The sequence below is a fragment of the Diachasma alloeum genome, unplaced genomic scaffold, assembly GCF_001412515.2.
Source record: "Diachasma alloeum isolate Michigan unplaced genomic scaffold, Dall2.0 Dall_scaffold_00176, whole genome shotgun sequence".
Taxonomy (NCBI): Eukaryota; Metazoa; Arthropoda; class Insecta; order Hymenoptera; family Braconidae; genus Diachasma; species Diachasma alloeum.
The window spans coordinates 6,584,195-6,607,548 of NW_021680342.1; the positions used below are offsets into that span (position 1 = coordinate 6,584,195).

The window sequence follows — 23,354 nt, forward strand, 5'->3', positions numbered from 1 at the left end:
AAACTATCACTCAAATTTTTTCAGTTTTTTTCGGCAGCTCAGTTCGGAGATATGATTTTTTTTACATTTTTCCGTTTTTGTTCCAATAACTCAAGTTCTATTTGTACGATTTTTATTTATTAAGCGTCAAAATTTTCCATTTTTACCGCCTATACGAGTATTTTTAGTAATTTTTTTTCAATTCCTAGATGCTCATAATAACGAATTTTCGAAGAAAAAGTTGAAGTGGAATTTTAGTAATTCTTTTTTTTCAGTAGTTCTTATAATCAAAACAAATATTTTGAGCCGTCATTCAAGTTGGACATCTTCCTGGATCTATTTTATTTTTAATTTTTTCTTTTCGAAATTTTGCAAATTTGCTCAAAACACCCCAAAACGATTTCGATTATGTATCGCAACAATAAGTAATATATAGATATACAGTCAAATTCACTTCATACTGTCTAAAATCAAAGTCAATTATTGCGATTTTGGGGTGTTTTGACCAAATTCGCGGAATTTCGAAAAGAAAAAATTGAAAATAAAATAGATCCAGGAGGATACCCAACTTGTATGACGGCTCAAAATACTTGTTTTGATTTTAAGAATTACTGAAAAAAAAATTAAACAACTAAACAATTAAACAATTAAACAATTAAACTGAAAAAAAAAACGGAAAAAAATCATATGTCCAAACTGGGCTGCCGAATAAATCTGAAAAAATTTGAGAAATAGTTTTTTAACCCCCCCAATCGTAGAAAAAATCGCCATCAATTTCCAAGAGGGTAAGGGTCAACGGTTGACTCATTTGGCGTGAAATACCTCATAGACATTACAACACAAATTGAGAGTGTCCTTTCTCAGATGGACAGTGAAATAGTGCTACACTGAAATTCAAATGCCAGAATTTTGTTGCTTTTTCCAATGGAGCATGGATGAAGTACATGAGATAACAGTGGAAACTAGAGATCAGCCGTGTGTTAACGACTGTCTGTCGGGATCAACCGACTGATGTGAGCTTTGAAATGGAAATGCCATGCCTTCTACCAACGTAAGCTACAAGTCTGGCAAATGTAGTCAGCCTTTACCCATCCAAATGAGAATCGTAGGTGTCAACACACACGGCACGTACACAAAATCGTGTGAATTAAATTTTCCACCCAGTATAAATTCAAGCCCATTTATACCTTGCAATTTCATCCCAATTTTAAATTCACTTCGGCTCACTTCCGCCACCAACTTCCTTCCTCTCGCCCACACTCTCTTCACACAATTTCTCATTTCTCGCGTTAACTTTTCACGTAATGAAAAATCTTTTCCTCATTTCATGTTGTTTTTCATTTCCTTGTTCTCTCATGTTTTGGGCAAATGAGAAAACGGTTCCCTTCGTTTCTCACTTCGATGAAGAATCACTTATTAAAAGTATTTCAATGATTGAAATAGGCTGAGCTCCATCGACACACAGAGGCGATGGAGAGCGATTTCAAGAACTTGCGGACACGCAGAAAGAGTGCACACAGTTCAACGAGTTGGCTGGATTTTCCATCGGGACTTCTGTCCTATCGGTTGAGATTTTTTTTCCTCATTTTTTTTACTTCCAGATGGCTGTGAATTATAGGGTTCTTTAACCGGGTCCTTTAACCCTGGGAACCGTGGAAATTCGGGGATAGAAGTGGGACGAATTGATGAAGTATTTTTTCTTCACTGAGGAAATAATAAAAATAATTGAATTTATCATTTTTACGCGAGATAAACTTCATGAGAGCGAAGACTCCAGGAAATGTTCGAAAACTGCAGAGATGCGAACATTTCGAAGTCAACTAGATACTTAATTCTCCAACTTCCTGACTCTTGAACTTTCAGATGTATGTGCACCGCTGTTCTAGGGATCAAGGATCAACGCAAGTTCACTATAAGAAAATTGCTATTGAGATTTCAAGTGAAAAATCTTGAACTTTACCACGACAAATTTGTTTGTAATTCCCATACACTGTGAGAAAAAAAGGGAATAACATGGACAGTTCAGTAGTAATTTCCTGGAGAGCAACATTGAATTCGATGTAGGGGGAAAATAATTATTAAATTCCAAACTTCGCAGAAAATCCAATGAAATTGTAAATTATTGAACAGCAGGAAAACAAGAACTCCTCGACTTACTAGAATTTTCATTGGAAACATGAATATTTAATGCTCAATTACGCCGATTTTTTAATTAATATTTACTTTTATTTACCATATTTACTCAAATTTTCAGATTTTCATGGAAGAAGTAGCTGAAATTTACAATTTCCATTGATTTTTCGATCAAATTGTGAATTTTAGATGAGGAAATTCCTTGAAATTGAAGGTGAACTATAATACATCAAAAATTTGCCATTTACCGAAAATGTCAACCAAAATTGTTTCAAACAATCTACATTTTTTGGAAATTATTCTCAATCTGATTTAAATTCAAATGCATGTCAAACACAACTAATTCGAAAATTCAAGCCATTTCAATGTAAATGGAGAATGTCATCGACTAATTGATCTTGAATTTAATTCAATCTCACAACATTGAGAATTAACACGCACCTGATACTTGAATTTCAAGAACGTTCTACCAAATTAGCTAAAGAAAATCAATAATTAATTCCCAAGAAAATCACGAAAAAGGGAGAATCCTCAAATATTTTTCAATCATTTCCACAGTTTGTTCCCATCACTTCCCAGCCCTGAAATTGAATTTTAATATCCACACGCCTCTCCAAATCCCGAGCCATTTACCGAGTCAACAACCTAATGTCCATGTCAACAGAATCGAGTATTGAGTATTTGGATAGAATTCAAACTCCCACGCTCTACTGGTGCAAAGTTGAGGAAAGTCGGTGACCTAAAGACCCACGTAGCTGTATCATAAAGAATTCAGTGTGAAAAATAGTAGGAAATCAATTCGACAGACGTGAGTGATTCGGGAGCCATGAAAATAGGGGAATTAAACGTTTCCAAGTCAATTAAATTCCTGTCACGAAAGAGTTTTCACTTTAGTTCTCAACGACCTAAAAACAAATTAATGCATTAATCAATAAAATTTGAATGGAATTCGGTAGAAAAATACGAGCCTAAGAAATGAATTATCTGCTTCAATTTCTCGATCAATCTGTCCCATCAGTCATTCATTTTCATTCCAATATTCTCTCATTTAAGCATTTCACCTCCAATCGACAACTCATCATCATCATCATCAATCACTCCGATCTCCCCATTAAAACCCCAAATTGAACAATTAACGTAACAGTTTTCCAGCCCTATAATTTGCACTATCGCGAACCAACTATGCGGACAGGTCAAGTGCTCTTGTTTTCTCAGTGAGTTACCCGTTAAGGAGTCGTCTTTCAGAATTCGCAACAGTAATTTGTCGGTTTCCCAGGCATGAACCCCAAAGCGGTGAATCCTCCTTTGATGTCTCAAGCATTTCACCTGGTTTTCTTTCATGTTAGAGCCACACGACAATGAGCTTGGTTACGACTTTCTGCAGTATAAAAAGCATTTTAACGTTCGAAAAATAAAAAAAATTCACCATTGAGATGCATAAAAAGTGAAATAAACCACGGCAGTTGCTATTTAATTCTCTAGGCCTTATAAAGGGTGGAAAATTCAGAGAAAAATAGAAAGTAACGACTAAAGCTTGAATTATAATGGACAAAGGGGGTTATTTTTTTCTGGGACTCGCTCATTTTCTGCTCTGCACTACAGTAATACGAAACTTTTATTTGTTCTTTCTCGCTATTATGGGGAAAAACATAAAGTGCATGAAATAATAAAAATAGAATTAAAAGGGAATTGAGTTTAATTATACTAAAAGTTGAATTGTTTGAACAAAACAATATGTATTTATATATTTGATGTTAATTAGGTTTTAGAAACTATTAAATCATTATTTAATTCTGACCATTTTCTGACCTTGACCGATTTTTTATATGCAAAATGATCGTCGCAGTTAGCTGCGTCAGACACGAACCAAAGTGACCAAAAATCGTCTATACAGTTGCAAATTGACCGTCATTTTTATTTTGATTTTTTGGGTCATCTTTTAATGACTTAATCGGAAAACTTCTTAATAGAATTGAATTATTATCCTTTATTATTTTATATATTAATTATTATCAATGGCCTCATACTGAATAGACACTGTTAAAAAAAAAATGAAATTTCATGGACAATTGACTAGTCATTTTAAAGACAGCGCCACTAAATGCAATTTAAGGAGAGAGAAAATCATGAAATTTCAGATTTCACTCAAAATTCCATGAAATATCAAAACTTTGAAAAACACAAAGACGAGATTTCTTCAATTTATTTCAATTTTCAATGAAAGCACGAATATTCAGGGCCAGATTACCCTGAATTTTCAAATAATTCAAAACTCACGAATATGTTTATCGAAATTTTCCAGTTTTCTGTTAATTTTCTGCAAATAATTGAACTAAAATTTGAAGTTTTCATTTATTTTTACCCGAAAATTAGAATTTTCAATGACGAAATTCTTTGAAATTTCAGTGGAACTTAAATATGACAAAAATTTCAGAAAAGTGTGCTGGAAATTTCAGCTAAGAATTTATAAAAATGTAGAAATCGCTGGACTGGTACCCGAACGTTGAGGGTCATTTATATAGATGGAAATTGACGGTCAAAATTAATTCAGTCATTTCACCGGTCATACTTGTCACTCACATCTCCAGTGTGAAAGCAATGAAAATGGTTATAAATAACTACCATAGTTACAGTTTTCACTGTTAACTGGCTTTCGTATCAACAAATACAGAGAGAACTTTTCACAAAATTGATTTGTTAGATGACAGAAATAAAAACTCAACAAAACCATAAAAAAAATATTTTTTATGTCACGGACATGATGACCCAAAAAATCCTAAAAACCACAGTTTGAAAAGCACCGGAAAAATAAAAAGTGAAAAAAAAATATCACAAAAGAGATTTTTTTGTCCTGGACACGATGACCCAAAACCTCATAAAAGCCACAAATTGCAGGAACTAAGTGTAAAATTAAGACCTCCATAGTAAAGCGACATTTTAATCTTTAATTCGCCTGGATATTAAACTTTCAAGCCGTCAGAAAACTCTCGAGTCCACGTCCAAGGACATTCGAATGAGTCGTAAAATATTTCAGTGGAAAAATGAAGACAGGGAGGAATGATAACGGGAAGAAAATAAAAGAAGTGAAGAATAAAGAAGAAAGTGGATGAGACGACGAGAGTGCCCTCTGTTATAACGAGTTTACTTGCATCTGCATAATTGGATCTCGAATTGGATCCAATCAGTATACCCCTCATCCACCGAGTAGTGTATGCATGATGAAAAATAACTCCCCCGGAGATGTGCTAATTCAAATGAGCAAAGGACTTTTCGTCAGAGATAAATGCCGATGAGCAGAAGATAATCGTCATGAAGAAAAAATTACTCTTGAGGTGAAAGAAGCGGCTATACTATTATCAAACTTTGAGAAACTCTCTCCGACGAGTCATTAAGATCTTTTAATGAGAAATCTCATCTGGGTCGTACTCCTGCCACCTGCAAACGAATGGAAAGCCCCGGGTAACGCTACGTCGAGGTATTTCGTAATACATATTCATGTGTATGATGATTCAATTTTAATGTGGAACATTGGTAACGAATTTAATTATTCCACTTCACACTCTGGAAACTATATTTCGAATGCAGGGATAAATATTCTGTTTACACTCTCTGAAGTACATAGCGGTATTTCGGAATTGCATAAATCTGAAAAACAAATTCTTTCAATCTTGGAGGAACGGAATTACGGCTACAGCAGCTGATGGCGGAGTTTTTCCATTTTTACTTCTTTGTCATTCTTCATTTTGTACTGTCTCCGCCCTGACTCCACTATTCTTAATTATTATTTACCATTCTTTTCTCCTACGCCCGATGAATAACGAGAGGTACGCTGCACTGCGATATAGAGAGGCAATCTCGTGTATAATGCTAATTAGGTGAAACTCATTAGCAATTAAGTCGATTCATAATTTGACACGTAAATTTATCGTCAGGATGAGGACTCCGTAATGTCATAAAGAGTAGAAGAAAAAAAATATTAAGTTGAGAGGTAGAACATTTCAGTGAAGACAAGGAAACGGTGAATACGGTAAATATTTACATCAGAGAAATTCGATGGTACGCGACAATGGGAAAAATTAATTATAAAAGGGAGGAATGAGGGGTTTCCTCTTCATTCGTCACATCGGTAAACCACCTAAACTGGTGTGTGCTGACGGTGGATGTCTTTCTCACCCGTGCACACCAGCGAGTGCGCGACCAATTGAGCGTTTTCTGCCCCCCCCCCCTTCCCCTTTTGATTCAATGAATGAACGCTCGATTGACTCGAAAATAGCGGACGCTGTTCTCGCGGATTCGCCTGAAAAGCTATTATACATAAAAATCATAAATGGATAATGTAACACTCTAGTGAGGCATGTGAAACAATGGTTTCATTTTTTTTTCATTGCATTTGAATCAATTATCGGATATATTCAGCTTCAATAAATTCAATTTAAAGATTGATTTTAATCACATTGAAGCTTCCTTCGAATTTTATGGAAAAATATTCGAATATCAAGCCACTGATGGGTTCTTTGTCTCGCCCACACTGGCAGAATGATTCATTTATTTTATAACGAATGAACATTTGCACAGAGAGAAATATTCGATAAAAATTATCTGAAAAAAGACGTAAAAATTACGTTTCAAAACGTAATCTGGGAGCGAAGTAAAATTCAATAAAAAGTGTCAATCGTCACGTAAATTCTACGATCTGTTCCGTAAAAATTACTCATCCGTCTGACGCCTGACGGCTAGCCGTGAGTCACCGTGAGGGGGAGATTTTAACAACACGTTCCGTAATTTTTCCGGAACTTTTCGTAAAAATTCTTAAACATCCAAGAATTTTCATGTTCTGAGGCATAATAAGTCTTGAAGTTTCTGTTAGATTTTACAACTTCCAGAAAAATTACGTGACTTTTTCGTATTTTTTCGGTGACAGACCCGAAAATTTACTGAACGTTTCAGATTTATTCTCTTATATTCCTATAGAAATTCACTGAAAACGATTCTCGCTTGCGGATTACGTGAAATGTTCCGTAATTTTTCTTGAATATTTCTCTCTGGGTGAGACTGAATAGACCCTAACCTCCAACCAAATTCATTTATTAACAATAACTAATCCTTTCTATCAGTGCATGTTCTCCGTCGGACGAAGATCTTCCAACAAATATAAAGGATCTCGGAGAGATTTCAGATGCTTGTTTTGTCCGATTTGTCTCAGACGGAGGTTCGTATTTGTTCGTCCTATGAGACGGATTCGAACAAATGCGAACGTTCGCCTCAGACAGTTCACACCGTCCAAGACAGATCCTTCATATTTTTTGGAAGATCTCCGTCGACGGAGAACATGGGCGAGATGAAGATCCTACAGGAATTTTATTCCAGAAACTCGATCGAACCCAAATGCAAAAGCTCAACTACACTGATAAAAAAAATTGGCATTTCAGGGAGAGTTTTGCGATAATTTTCACACAGAGAGAAATGTTCAGTAAAAATTACGGAACTCACAATTCGCTCACCGATTACGGAATCGAATCAGAAAATTTAAGTGATGGTATCGTAATTTTTCACAGAAGATCCGATAAAAATTACGGAACGCTCTGGAAAAATTTCGTGACAGTTCCGTAAAATTTCCTACAACCACATTTCGCTCCGGAATTACGGAAAAGATACGTAATTTTTATTGAATATTTCTCTCCGTGCAGAAGATTGACGTTGAATTCCATTTATGGGAAAATGGTAATGAAATTCCAAGGTTCAGATAAAATTCAGTTGAATTTTATATTTTATTGATTTTAAAAGGGGAAAAAGGGTAAGAATGTCACTCGAATTTTCAACAGCATATGGATAATTGATATCAAATAAGTTGAAATTTCAATTAATTGAAAATTCAGGAATGAATTTCTCGGAATTTATTAAATTTTTCTAAATTTTCACTGAATAATCAAACGAAAATTTACAGTTTCGATTTTATCGTAAAATTATGAGCAAATTGATGGAATGTGACACTTGCTACAAATTTTCCAAGATGATTTCCGTTTTCAGGTTCCGCTGTTGCTATGATTGGTGCAAATCTACGATTTGGCATTGGAGCGTCCGGTAACGTGACATCCAATTCCACCAAAGTATTCCAGTGTCATCCAGGTGGAGTAACGGAAGCAACGGTGATATTCAGTCTAGGTGCCCTTGGAATGGGTGCCAATATAATCCTAATGATTCTCATTTTAACAAAACGACATCTTAGAAGGTGAGCAATTAATAACTCCAGTCTTAAAGTAAATAAATTCCCGCTAAAAACCACGTTAATAACTGAAGGTCAACAAAATTCACCCGGTTCTTCATTTGAAACTGATCTTCCTCCTCAGGATTATATTCCACGGGTCCATATTGATCAGGACTATTACGCTGTTATAAAATTACTCTTGAAATTTCAAACAAAAAAAATTCAACAATGGATAATTGACATTCAATTAGTCTGTATAAAATTATTGGGGAATCAGTTAATTCACCGAATATTCAACTGAATTCGATTTTCGGGTCCACACAACAGTGAAATCATTGAAAATTGTGATAATTCAGATAGCTATTGTTCTGAATTTCCAATCTGTTGGAAACTCAATTGAATTTAATGTTCAAATTTCACAATGAATTTAAAAATTCACGCTATCATTGAAATATCAATGATCGCCGACCATGAACACCTCAATTTTGTAGAAAATTGGAGATAATTAAAAAATTCACGGACGATTAATCTTAAGGATATCCAAGCATCATTAACAGCTTGGTACAGACCATACTATAGATTCAACCATTTTCAATCATCAAATTTTTCAATAAAATTGCGTGAGAAAAATTTGGAATAAACTCAGTAATATTCAGCATCGCTCAAATTACATTTTGCACAGAATTATTTTTTTTTCCATTCGTTCTTTATAAATAAATAATTGAAATTATTTAAATTCGGAAATGATTAAAATCGGAAATGTTATTTTTTATTCATGAAATCGATTTCTGGTAAAATTCGGAATATGAATAAATTTGTTACGCTTCCGAACAAAGGATTTTTATGTTGGAAAATCGATTGTTTACAAATTATTAGGGGGCTACGCCCCCTACTCGCTCCACTAGCTCCCCACATATAACCCCCATATGACCGCATGGTGATTATTCTGACCCTTGTGACCCTTAATCTAATCCTTAACTTTGGAGTCTGAATTTCGAGTACCAAATTTTAATCACCAAAAGTGGATTTGGATTTTTATAATATAGAAAGATTTATAGAAGATGCTCGCGATTTAAAAAGAAATCAATTTTGAAATTATTTCATCAATCTTTCTCCAAAAGTAAACATTGCTTTTTTTTAGATATTTAAAAAGTTTTCTAACGGCTCAATATCGAGATACAAATTCAAACCTGCAAAGTTGAAATAGTAAAATCATTGTAAAATGTCCGGAAACTTAGAATCCAATAGGGCTCAAATGAAAGCTTTGATGTTCGACTACAAAAGTACAACATTTCATTGGAGAAAAAATAGCTAAAGTACTTTTTTTTTTTTTCATTCCATTCCCATATAGCCGATGAGGCTTTTTATGGTTCCATCTCACCCCCCCCCTCCAACCCCTTATTGCGGTGTCATGGGCCGACTTCCGCCCCCATCATGTTACATTGCAGCCCAGGAGCTGTACTCCATCTCCTGGTGACCAAGGGAAACCATGGAAACCTTGGCCGATACACTGATCAAAAAAAATTTTTTTGCCAAATGATCATTTACTTGAGGGAAGAATTTATTTTTTCAAGACCGTATTTCTCCATTCGAGCCATTCTCAGGCAATTCTCATTAGGTTTAATTATGTCAATTATATTGCTCTAGAAGATGAACCTGTTGGTTACGACCTTAAGTGACCTCCTTCAATAATTATCAACATTAAAAAATTGATCGAAATTCTTCTCTCTAGAAAATACGAAATTTATGAAAAGTGAATAATCATTAGGGGAGTCCCTCCAAAGTCATGTGGAACATAATCATCCTTTAAAGCACCATGATTGTTATAATTGGAACCTAATCAGGCCCACCTGGGAATGACTCGATTGGAGAAATACGATTTTGAAAAAAGAAATACGTCTCTCAAGTAAATGAATATTTGGCAAATAATTTTTTTTTCTCAGTGTATGGACGTCGATCGACCGGATATCATCAGAGAATGTTCCCAAACATTTAATCTCGATGATTTCGGTGTCTAGACTTCCGTTCAACGGTTTTCGAAAGATTAAAAATCCCAATTTGCCCCAATCCGGACTCGAACCCACTTCCTACGGATCCCGCCATCCGGATCAGGGATTTAAGCACCTCGGTCACCGTCATCGGTTCCAAAGTACTTGGATATCGTTAAATTGAATCGAAATTCGCAGCATCACAAATTTACATAAAGCTGCTACCTAAATTAAAAACATTTATCATTGTATGGTCACGAACGATTACAGCAGAAGTACTTTGCAGAGCTATGGTCTTCAAGATCTTTGTTACCATAATTAAACAATGTGTCACCCTCCACGACCAATTCTTTTGTGTCTTATGTCTTTCAAGAGTCAACCCTCCTCACTCATAATAATCAATAATCCCCCTGAAAAATCTGAAATTGTGCTTTCAACGTTGCATCACACAATATATTCATCTCACTGTCACCGCACATGTACCACCAACCATTAACAGCAGTAGACAGCTGTGTGACAGGCTGTCTGTCGCGATGCAGAGGATCTCGAGTGCCGTGGTGCACAAGCCAAAGCCACTTGATGCCACAGATCCATGCACCCTCATCCCCCTGAAGATTAAGCCTACCCCCGATCCTCCTCATCCCTCTCACATGCAAGAAATTCATTGCATATCGTGTGATTACGTGGCATTGCACAGTAGCTTGACTCTGCAGACGATGCAGTAAATGTGGTTTTCCCCCTTTTTGTCTGTCCTACTTCAAATACCGAAAAGAAAGAGGTCGCTATCACCCACGCTCGAGCAACTGCGCCAACTTCACGTTTTCCCCACATTTGATTAGGTACTTCATCAACTATTTCTAGAGTGGTGCCTATCTCATCCACCTTTTTGCCTAAAGAAGCGACTTCCATTCAAATTTTCACACAGTTCTAACGGCTAACGGTTGCGAGTTAGAGATTAGCATCAAAAGCTTTTGGATTACAACAGAAATTACTTTTATATTTTGTTCGAGATGTTCGTGACTTTTTCGAAAACCAAAGGTTTAAAACTTTTGTTTGAATTCTTTAAACAATTTTAAACTGCTAATATTTGGGCTGAAAACTCAGGAAATTTCGTCAATGAAAATCACACATTCCATTCAGTTTATCGCAATTTGATGAGAAAATTAATGGAAATTAGTGATTTCAGTTTAATTACTCGATGAAAATGAAGGAATTTAGCGAAATTTTTGACGTGCATACGTCTTTGGGGGAGAGGGTCATTTTGGGAAACGGTCCTTGTGTGCAGCGCCATCTATCGGAATTCTAGAATATTCTACACGTTTCCAGGTAATTCGAAAAGTTTCTTGAAATTTTGAAAAAACTCCAGGAGTTTCTAGGAAATTCGAGAAAGAAGAAAAGACCATGGACGTATCCACGTACAATTACAGCTATATCGAAGATACAACCACCTGTTTAAATTTCGAATTAATTTCAATTTTGAATTATTTTGGTACAGAATATTCCTGTTTATTTAAAAATTCAGCTGTGATGATAGGAGATAAGATTAATCAGAGACTGTTGGATTACAACATAAATTACTTTTATATTTTGTTAGAGATGTTCATCACTTTTTCAAAAACCAAAGGTTTAAAACGTTTGTCTGAATTCTGCTTATCAAATCCCGGACATTTCAAGCAATTAATATTTGGGCTGAAAACTCAGGAAATCCCGTCAACGAAAAATCACACATTCCATTCAGTTTATCATAATTCGATGAGAAAATCAATGGAAATCGTTAATTTCAGTTCAATTACTCAGTGAAAATTAAGAAATTTAAAAATTATTTTTTAGCGCTCTAACTCTCACAGATTCATTTCTCCGAGCGGGAGTCTCGCAAGGGACGATTGTACCTGGTCAAGGTTTTTCCCTCAAGTGAGGTTTTCCCTTGGCTCTCGGCGAATGCGGTACAAGGTGTTGGGGGGTGGAAAGGGAACAAATCGTAAAAACCCGACAGGGTATACGAAAGAACAAAAAATTGAAGAATTCTTCTTCTATTCCAAATGGCTTTATCCCCAACTCAGATAGGGGCAAGTGCCGAAAATTGAAGAATTACAATTTCGGATTATTTTCATACAGAATATTCAGGTTTATTTTCAAATTCAGCGACGATATGAAAAATTGGTCTCATTTATATTTGAAATGATTTGAATTATGCTGACAACTTGAAATTTTTGCCTTTTCCTGCTCCTCTTCTGACGACTGATTAAACTGTCCATTAAACTCCTACTTTTCAGCAGTGTATACTTTTTTGAGTTGATAGAAGTTGATAGAACATATGAAACTTTAACTACAAAATAAAATCAACAAATTCCCATTATACCATGACTTTTATGAGATTCATTCCATGAACAGTAGTTCACCAACGAGTACTAAAAGTCTCGGAACATAAAAAAAAAATAAAGGCAGTACGAATAAATATACGGAATTCAATGACCACATAGCACACCCCTAGACTCTGTGCAGACAGTCCCTTTTATTCTGGAAAAATTGAATACAGCAACAATCGTGAAGAATCATGACAACCGTGTTCTCTCCGCAAAAGTAACTTTAAAACGTCGTTTGCAGAGAATAATGACAAAAATTGTGCGAGCAGAAAGAATTAAGAGGAAGGTAGGGATGGGCGATGTTTGTCGATTAATCGAATATATCGATTTTTCATGCCCAGACATCGACGTTTCTGACCAACCTAACGAAATTTTTCATTTTTTTGTCGAATAATAATGTTGATTGATTGAGAATAAATAAAATAATAATTTATTCACAATCAGAAGTAATTATTTTCCACAGTATGTATGTTATAAATAATAAGTGAACAAGTCCAGTCATCTATTGTTATTTAAAATTTGAAATTTGTAATGTTTCTTTCATTTAAATTTTTAACAATTGCTGCAGCTAACGGAAAATATTCACTATATTTTTTTTAATTAATCAAAAATCCTGTTTCGAAGTTCAAAATTTAACTCTCCAGCAAAACTTATCATTGAAACGTAAGTTCCTCGGGGTGTATTTTTTAAATATATATTTTTCGAGAAGAAACAATAAAGAAAATAAAAACGAGAAGACAAAAAAGTATTCTTAACAATTTATCTTTTGTCCTGTGTAATGAGAAAAACATCGATTTTTTAAATAATCCATGTTTTTTCCTGAAAAATCGATTCACAACATTGATGTTTTTGAAAAACATCAATTCTTCGATAATCGATGTTTTTTAAAACATCGCCCATTCCTAGAGGAAGGACAACAGACAGTTCTCCGCAAAACATGAAAATAGTATTTTTTTAAATATCCACGAAGACGGAAGACGGTTGGGTCAGACATTAACATCCCCGATGGCAAAACTGTCTGTCCGTCTGCAGACCCGAGATAGACTAACAAAAAAAAAATATGGTGGGCTAATCGAGGTGTTCCCTCGAGCTTGTCCCTGGCAGAGTGAAATAAACGTCCCCAAACACGTTTGCGGTTGTAGAAACTTGTGGATATAACAGTTTCTCCTATTGTCTGGGTTTCAGGTGGTCGCAAGGGTTATTGTTTCATCAGGCAATGGTGGACTGTGCTCGAGCTGCTATATTATTACCACTGGGCTCTAGTATACTGAACTGTCAGCCAGTGCACAAATGTTCACTTGTTGAGACAGCTTTTCTACTGTTGGTGACAGTGTCCACTGTCAATATGTTGACAACAGTGCTCAATGACAGTCCAGTATTTCCGGAGAGCGACGAAGAGGCTGATCTTACAGCTCCGTTGTTGATGGATTCACCTCAGGTAATTTTCCACCGAGTAATTAATTAATTAATCAATTGATTGATTTATTGAGTGATTGATTGATTGAGGGCGGAGAATCTGTCGAAATTCAATTTGTGGGAATGTCAATTTGAAGCCCTCGGGGGACTGGGTTGGGCTGTTTTTATTCGGCTCATTGCAGCTGTGACAATGATTACATGTCAACCTGTGTATTCAAATTTCACCTTGGGGAGTAATTTACGCGACACATTGTAGGGATCGAAGCCGAGTTGTGACTGATTGCGGTTTATGTACGGATGTACACTTCACGGTCAAATACTCGTAGTACAAACCACAGTGGCAAATCTAGGTGATTCCAATTATTCCAATGATGCAAGCTCTGTCATCACTGTTGAAGATTTTTGGCTGAAATTTTCAGAGGACTGCTTGGAAAGCTCCATCAAATTATAGTTCCAGTGGAATTTCAAGAAATTTTGTCGTTGAAAATTCAGAATGAAAAATCAGAGTACAGTATTTTCCACAAGACAAAATTTTTTAACACAAGAAAAAATAATTTTTTAAAAATTGCAGTATAAGTGGTCAATTCTCGTCTTCCCCCTGCCCAAAAATTTGGAATTTCATTGAATTTTGTCCCCTAAATCGCATTAAACGTCACCGTCCTGAAAATTACTCATGGTCATGACATCGTAATTTTTTTCTAAAAGTGATGAAGATTTAAAAACTTGCATTCTCATTATTGATCTAGAAGTGACGTTACATAAAAAAAATGAATTTTCAATTCAATTGAATAATTCTCTCCGACACATCCAATCAAGTTGCTCAGTTCAATTCATTGCAACCAGGTATAAAGAAATCCACAAATGCCAGTCCACCGATGAAAAACCTCACACCCATAGTCATAAAAAGTAAATTCAAACTCTTAAATTTATGTCATCGTAACCCCTGCCCTATTCACCTTTTCAGTGCGTTCTATTTGGCACTTTCATGATATGGTTCGCCAGTATCACGATAAACCTCGGGCCAACATTCCTCAGTGGTGCACTAGCAGCAAATACTGAGTCTGGTCACAATGCACCAAGTTGCCCTCTTGTTCATGGACCATTCAGACATTATATACTTAATGTCCTTTGGATTGTTATTAACGTGATATGCGTCTCACTGACGCTATTTCATCTGAGAAAATTACACCGGGATTTAACCAAAGCCAATGTCGAAGCGGTGAGTAAATAACTGAATGGTAAATGGCTTTTACACAAGCATGTCTACTTGAAATAATTCATTTGCCACATTCAACTGGAGAGGCACTATGTTGCCTTGTTCAAAGGCGACTGGCGAAGTGCTCTTCACCAGTACCTCGGAGAAATTCCATTGAGCATTTCACTGTGACATACACTCGTGCTTGTTTGTTTTTCCTTTTATTTCTCCACATGTGACAATAATGTTGATTTTCTCTTCAGGTTCGTGTAGCAGGGCTTGTCACAACGCTTGTCAACGTGACGGGCGGTGGCCACAGTAGTGCAAATCCAGCCGCAGATGGTGGAACGACAGACCAAAGGAATGGCACAACGCCGAAGGTAAAATTTGTCATTGACATTTTCTGCGTACGAAGCATCCTTTTATGATGGGAATAGCGTTTTACGGGTTTCAGTAACGATGTCGGGAGTTCATCCACGGAAGGGAATGCTTTTTCATGTTTTACTACCGAGGAAAAGAGTCGTTTGAACACTGACAGAGAATTGTAGTCGGAGTGATAAAAATTATTTTGGGAGATTGGCCATGAGCTTTGAAGAGGAAATTTTCGAAAGGGTGTACAAAGTGGTGATATAATAATAGTTATGACACAATATGGCGAATTTAATGTCAATTCAAGTGGGTATTGACTGATAGCATACATCGATATTTCATTGCCAACATTTTGAGGTCATCAAAATGACCTCAAGTCGAGGGGCCACTCACTCCATAATTGAGTGACACCATGATTTCGAAATGAAGTCGATTTCGGGGGATTTCAGTGATTTCGAAAAAAATTATTTCGGTGATTTCGAGAGTCATGAAAGGTAATTTCATGATTTCGAATGATTTCATTAATTCGAAATTAGTGATTTCAGGAAAATAAAGTTAATAAATAATAAAGGTAATAATAGAGGGGTAAAACTGGTTGTGTTAAATTATGGAAATCAAAACTAACAATATTAACTGGCAAATAATAACGAAGTCGTTCGATTCTACTCCGCCAATCTTGAGCTGATGACGATGAAAAGCGGTCCATTTTACCATTTTACTATGACAGTGAGTACGGCACTTTATTATCATCGTTGGCAAATGTGTCAATTTCAAAATCACGAATTACTTGCACGGTTCGTACTACGCCAGGGCGCTACTGATTTCGGTGATTTCATTGATTTCAGACGATTTCACGTGATTTCAGAGATGATTTTGAAAATAATTTCAATGATTTCAATGACTTCACGTAATTTCGGAATGATTTCATACCAGAGTGGCGTCGTGATTTCGGAAGTAGTCCCTCGCCTCAAGTTTTCAGGCCATCGAATTTTGCTCATTAAAAATAATAATATTTATCAAGATGTTATTACCAATTAATTCAATCAATTGGATTTCTCTCGATGAAGAAAATGGAGAAGCTCACAAATTTCCCACCCCAAAGAACATCACGACTTCAACAACACAAATACCCCCGCAGTATCATATAATTAAGCTTAAACATAGTTGTTAGTAAAATCCTCAAGTTTTCTCAACGCCGAGGGGCAACAGAAACACTCTTAATTGAATTATCGATCTCGTAAATTCCAGCGGAGCGGTGCGCTGGAGGAGCACCGGAAAATGAGAAATTACTTGAGAAGGATGGAGCGTGAGGGTGTGCAGAGGGTGAAGATGTTCCTGGTCATTACTGCCGCCTATGTTATTTTCTGGGGGCCACTTTTTTTCGTGACTCTGGTACATCATCCGGTGATTGGAAATACCACTGGCTACGAGGTAATCAAGTTTAATATAAAAAGGACATTAACTCATCAACACTGCGCTTTTACCCCCCTTACGCTGATGGAGAAAATGTTATTTTATTGAGATATTCCTCTCTTGAAATGACTATTACTCACTTTAAAAAATTTAATTACCCAAAATTTTAGACGGGCGAAAATCTAATATTCCAATCATTAGGACAAATAAAATTCACTCCGCAACTAAATTGATCTCGAAAAGACATACTGAGTTGAATGTTATCTGCTGAATTATTGTTGCTCCAGTTAAAATTATCTCGATAAAATTAGTTTCTTTTTTCTCAGTGGAGTCCTTTCTGCTTTAGTAGCAAGGGAAATTAAGGATCCACAAATGAAGAATTCCAACCGCTTGAATAGTTAAGACTCTTCCTTCTCATCCCGTGGGCCATTATGCGGTCAAATATTGCAGTTTTAAATTTGTAAGGGTTTTAAAACACCGAACTCCCCTTGCAATTCTAATCCGTCAACGTTTCAAGAACTGAACGTTTCCCTCCTTAGGGCGTTTTTCATTAAACAAATTAGTAATGTTTATCCAAAACCGCAAGCACTTAAAAACTCTTCAATTTTTTTTGTTTTCTTTCATGATGATAAAAATTCTAATCCAGCAATCCCAGTTACTTATTCCGGAATGAAACAGAAAATATGTACTGAACGTAATAAAAATTTTAAACATCTATATTATTTTCGCCCAGGTACCCCCAGTTTTCCCTTGGCCATTAGATTCAGCATTTTTTTTAACATTGCCCTCTATTTTGATATTTATTTTTCGAGTCTTCCAGTAGGTAAATTGTCAATTTGAAAATAAATCCCATAAAGATCGAAGTATAAAAAGAAATTTGTCTATCTCATTTCGCCCTAGCTACTGCAACGAATTTTTCTTAACGCTGTTAGAAATTTCTTGAAATTTCAGTCACAGTGTCAACTGAATTTTCACCCTTGTGAGGTTGCATTCAATTTCAAATGAAAGCGTTCACTAAATTTCTCATTCATTTTGAAAATTCAAGAAAATTGGGTTTTTCATGTTAAACAATCATTGATTTTTCAATGAAAGCCTGAATTTCCACTCATCGTGAAAATTGAACATCACATACAATTAAATTTTTTCCACCATAGCATGCAGGAGAATTCCTAATTAGACTAGATAAAAACTCTCTCGTTATAATTAACGAGTTTCTTCTCAAATATTCCATAAAATTCTGAAGTGTATTGTTAATAGTTCTAAACTACCGCAACATCCATAAATAGTTCAACTGGTCTCGTTTTTATAACGAGAAATATGTATGCAAAATAAACTGTAATTGTTCAGAAATGCTAAAATAAATTTTAAAAAATACATTGAGAATTCAGAAAAGTTATTTCCTGCATTTTCAAAATTTTCAAAGTTTTTCAGTGGCGTATGGACCTGAAAATCGAGAATTACTTGAATATTTAAGAAATTAACTGATTCATCAATGAAGAAATATACAGAAAATTCACGTCACTTTGTCGTTGTTAAAAATTTCAAGCTTTTTCACATGAAATTTCAACAGTAACTTTCTAACAGTGAATAATCAGAAATGTTGACTTCACACGTTTCCTCATGAGTTTAAAAAAATTCAATAATTAATCTCGGGAATTGAAAAATTTTCCTTTCAAAAAATGGATAAACATCCATAAGACCCAGGAGAACATGTTCTCTTTCCTATCATCTCATTTGTAATCTGTTTACAGGTGACCCTGCACATCGCCTACATCCATGCATTCGTGAATCCCGCTCTATTTTTAACCCTTCATCGAGGTCTCCGCCAAGGGATTTCAGATGTTTGCTGTGGCTGTTGCGAGAGCATAGCCCGATGGATCCTTGGATCAACAACAAACAGTCCTATGCAATCGGTACAGCCCCCCAGATACGAGCCACCACTGAACGTTCCCTCGCCACCAGCCCCACCCCTACCCACAGCAGTATCAGCCTGTGATCTCAGTGACATTGCCCAGCTAAAACCTCCCTTACCACCAGCCGCTAAATACCTTCCGGTAAGGCAATTCACTTGAATTCAATGAAATATCAATTTTCATCCAATTAAAACCAGGGATGAGACACTGAATAATTCATTAAATTTTATCCACAGCAAGATGAGCCTATTAGTGTGACACCGGACCCCTGGAGTATCGTTATACCACGGCCTAAGAGTATCTCAAGCTTGTACGAAGAGAAATTATCAAGACGACCGAGCTTATTGCTTCCAGCCCCACCAAGCATGAGTGACGCAAATACTGCTGTCAGTCCGACGAGTAGTGACATGCTTAGTGAATAATTTTTCGGTTTATTAAATATTCGAGTGGAATTCATGGAGTTTTTACATCCTATAAGTTTGTTTTATGGGAGAATAAACCGGTGGAAAGATTCACGTCGCAATCTCACGATCTATGAGACGAAATAATGTCAAGGATGTGGTACTCTAGTAGAGTAGAAAGATGAGATGAATTTGCAAATATCCCTGATCGTCGTAGATATAGAGGACAATTTCAGATCTTTTATGTAGGCCATACATTTTTTTTAGAAAAAAAAAACCCTAGAGAATTTCTGCAGACCTCTTCTTTCCCAAGGTATACACGTGTGCCAAACAATCACATTCGAAATGGTTTTGTAATGAATTTCATTGCCAAATATAGTGAAATGAAGAATTGAATTTGTGATAAAGAGTCACATTGTTGAGTATTAATTTACAGGGTAGGGACGTTGAATTCGATTCAGGAGGAAACAGATAGTGAAATTTCAGATTTCACTGAACATTTGATGAAATTCAATATTTTTTAGCAGCACGGAGACGAGAATTCCCTGCTGTACTTGAATTTTCAATTAATTGGAAATTTGAGAATATATTTCCCAGAATTTTCCTGCTTTCTAGTAATTTTCGTTGAATAGTTGAACTGAAATTTACAGTTTTCATGGTTTTTCCATAAAATTTGAATTTTAAATGACGAAATTTCCCGAAATTTCAGCAGAACTATGTGATAAAAATGTCCAAAAAATGTACTGGAAATTTCAACCAAAAATTTTTAACAGTGTATAAAAAAAAATCCCTGAAGACGTGGGTCTCTTCACTTAATATTGTAATACCATAAATTGCATCATAAAATTGTATGAGCTCACCCATTCCACTCAAATATCCCCCTCAATTCCCAAAAAAATACATGTATATTAAAGTAATACAGCATTTCTTATGAATTCGGTTATCAAAAACTCAAAAGTAAACCGTAGCCAACAGCAGCGCAGAATTATTTTTTTACAAGTTGCAAATGAAGAAAGAATACCGATATCTTCCATATTTCAACGAGCACTCGTATAGCTAAATATTGATATCTTCACAGACTGATTTTCCAATCTTTGAGACAAATCGTTGACACGTAATTGCTGAGTCTATGATGTAATGTTACGTTTATCTCTTATTTTTCTATCTCGTATCTGTTTAGTACCTCTCCCTCTCCCCATCTCTATTTCTATGACTCCACCAACGAATTTATTATCATTAGATCTAGCCAAATTTCGTATTAATTATAGAGGATGATGTGAAATATAACTGCAGACAATTTGTTGATTACTGATGGACTTTATAAATAAACTATACGTCTCTTTTGGCTGACTAAACATGAATCACATCGAAAAAAACTCATTTATCAATGTAAATTCTTATGTGGTATGTACCATCATCTATTGCCAGTGTCTAGAATGATTTTTATAACTCAACTGTAACTACAAATTATGTGTATCTCCCCTCGCAGTTCCTGGAATGAAACTCTAATTCCCAGATACCCACAATTCGCAAAATACTCATGATAATGTGAAGATGAATTTTCAACCGCGCATTAAATAAAAGGTAAAGCACAAAATCTAAAATTATTTGAATAAAGAGAAAGTCAAACATTGTAAATAAATTAGAAAATTTCATTTGTCTTCTTCCTTAGCTTTAGATTTAAAAAGGCTGTATCTTTAATTACTAAATAATGAAGGAATGAAGGAATTTAATGCTGTTTCCACGTGCCAAGTGAAGGATATTATTTTCAAAGATTAATCATTAAGGAGAAATTGCTCATTAAATGTATTCCGCCCATCGGAGTGTTTAAACAGATAAATGAATTGTCAATTAGCAATGTAGATTATTGTAAATTCATGTTGATAGATCATTATGGAGATGCCGATGTTTAATCATCCACATTCAATGTAACGTTAGATAAATTTTTCGAATTTATTTTACGAGAATAGAAATAAAATTCTTTTTATATGTTAATCATTTTCATTGCACCTGAAATTGGCATAGAAGTGCACTTTACTGAGACGTCTTGGGTCCACTTTGTATCAAAATACTATCTCAATATTTTCGATTAGGGACAAGTGGGGCAAAATGGACTGTTGGAACATTTTTTTAAAACTCACTAAATCATTGAATTTAAGATTAAATGGGATGTTTTCTACTTTTCAAAGTACAATTCTTCCCCTTTATGATGAGTCTAGACTAAACTCAATTGAGAGAAAAGTACAGTGTCCATTCTGCCCCGCACTCTCCTAATTTAGTTCATTTTTTTTCAATTGGTGTAAAAATAGTTTAATTGGAATAAATATCGAGTAATTTAGTGGAGTGTCGTAGATTCTGTGGCTATTTAGCGAATAATTGAGCATTCGAATTCGTGGGATTAACGTTTTTTTTGTGAGTACTGAAAAATGTGCCTATGAGAATGAAATTCGGAATAATCGAATGATCGATTATTGTCATGAATGAGAATAGACATTAGTCCATGTGTGAATGACGCAATGATTCAATAAAAATGTTCAATGTAAATCTGATTAAATGCTGTAAACCTTAATTACCCGAGGGTAGGAAATATTTATAAATTTTTATTGTTGTGACTCACCTGTTCGAAGCCGCCAAGGATCTCTGTAGTGTCCATAGCTGAGTTTACGACGATCGAACGCAGCTTTTGTCCACTCAGTTGTGCTAATACTCGAACTACACTGCTTTTTCCGGTGCCTGATAATCCCACCTGTTTTCAAAATTAAATGAAGTTAAATTTAGAAAATTGAACGCTTTTGAAATTGAAGTCAATTTCATAGCTCAGTGACAAATTTATCAATTGAGATCAGTCTGGATTCACTGTGAAGTCTAGATTAGTCTAGATTCACTGTGCTAGAAGATTCTTTTGGAAATAAAACATAAATTTTATTCAATCAAAAATTCAATGAGGGTGGGGCAATATCTCCTGATAAAATAGAACAATTTAGATGACTCAGATCACATTTCAATGCTTGAAAAATACTTTTAAAATTAAAATTAAAACTCGAACTTTTACTCTGTCATTCTCAAGTTATTGATGATGAAATGGAATGTTGAAAAAAATCATAATTTTTCATTCTGTTCGACTCTTTTCTGCATTGCAAATGAGATGAGTTGATGAATCCAGAAATTTGGCCCAAAATATCACTTAAATCCCCAAATTCAGAGAAAAATTACAAAAGATTTCACTTGTAGTTCAAAAAGTCCCTTTCGAAAAATGTCTTTTGGTCGATTTTTCTAAACTCTTGTGTGTCAAAATCATAAAGCGGCATCAATCATTACTTTAGTAATATTATGAGAAGTTGTACCTTACAATATTTAAGATTTACTGATCTTTATTAAAATTTGAAAAATAACATAACAATTGGTAATTTAAATTTTTTAATGATTTGTTGATAAAATAATTTCAAATTTGAAAATTTCAGTTGATGATTGATAAAATAATTCGGAATTTGAATATTTAAATTGACAGTTAATTTGACAATCAAGAAATAGGTGAGTAATATTAACAATTGACTTGTTCAAAATTTAGCTGTAATTAAAAATTATGATTGCCCGACGGCCTGGCGCAGTAAGGTTGTCGTTGCACGTGCGCCAGGTTCCGACTTCAAATCCCGGTCGGGTAGAGTGGTGAGATCTAACCATGTTAAAGGCCGTGACTATTCGCACCATTGCGTGAATCACTCCCGTACACTCCATACACTCCACGCATGCGTGAAGTTTGTGTGTTTCACGCAGCCGAATTTTCATACTGCTGTGTATTTCACGCAGTTGAAGNTACTACTGTGTGTTTCACGCAGTTGAAGTTTCATACTACTGTGTGTTTCACCCAGTTGAAGTTTTATACTACTGTGTGTTTCACGCAGTTGTATTTTTATACTACTGTGTGTTTTTCGCAGTTGTATTTTTATACGCCTGTGTGATTCACGCAGTTGTATTTTTA

General features: G+C 35.3%; 2 protein-coding genes across 2 annotated transcripts in view; one reads left to right on the forward strand and one right to left on the reverse strand.

Annotated features, from left to right (window-relative positions):
• LOC107035879 (midasin) overlaps positions 1–22,121 on the reverse strand; it is a gene marked incomplete at its 5' end in the record, with an annotated part of 98,842 nt that extends 76,721 nt beyond the window's left edge. Inside the window, 1 exon segment of the mRNA XM_015253509.1 lies at positions 21,993–22,121. Within this exon segment, the coding sequence (XP_015108995.1) occupies positions 21,993–22,121 (129 nt within the window).
• On the forward strand, positions 8,154–19,771 carry LOC114841195. The gene is made up of 7 exons (XM_029126087.1): positions 8,154–8,341; positions 13,854–14,106; positions 15,049–15,303; positions 15,543–15,659; positions 16,897–17,079; positions 18,813–19,120; positions 19,228–19,771. The coding sequence occupies exons 1-7, from the start codon at positions 8,154–8,156 to the stop codon at positions 19,394–19,396; spliced, it is 1,473 nt and encodes a 490-aa protein (XP_028981920.1). The 3' UTR covers positions 19,397–19,771.
• Positions 22,122–23,354: the final 1,233 nt, after the last annotated feature.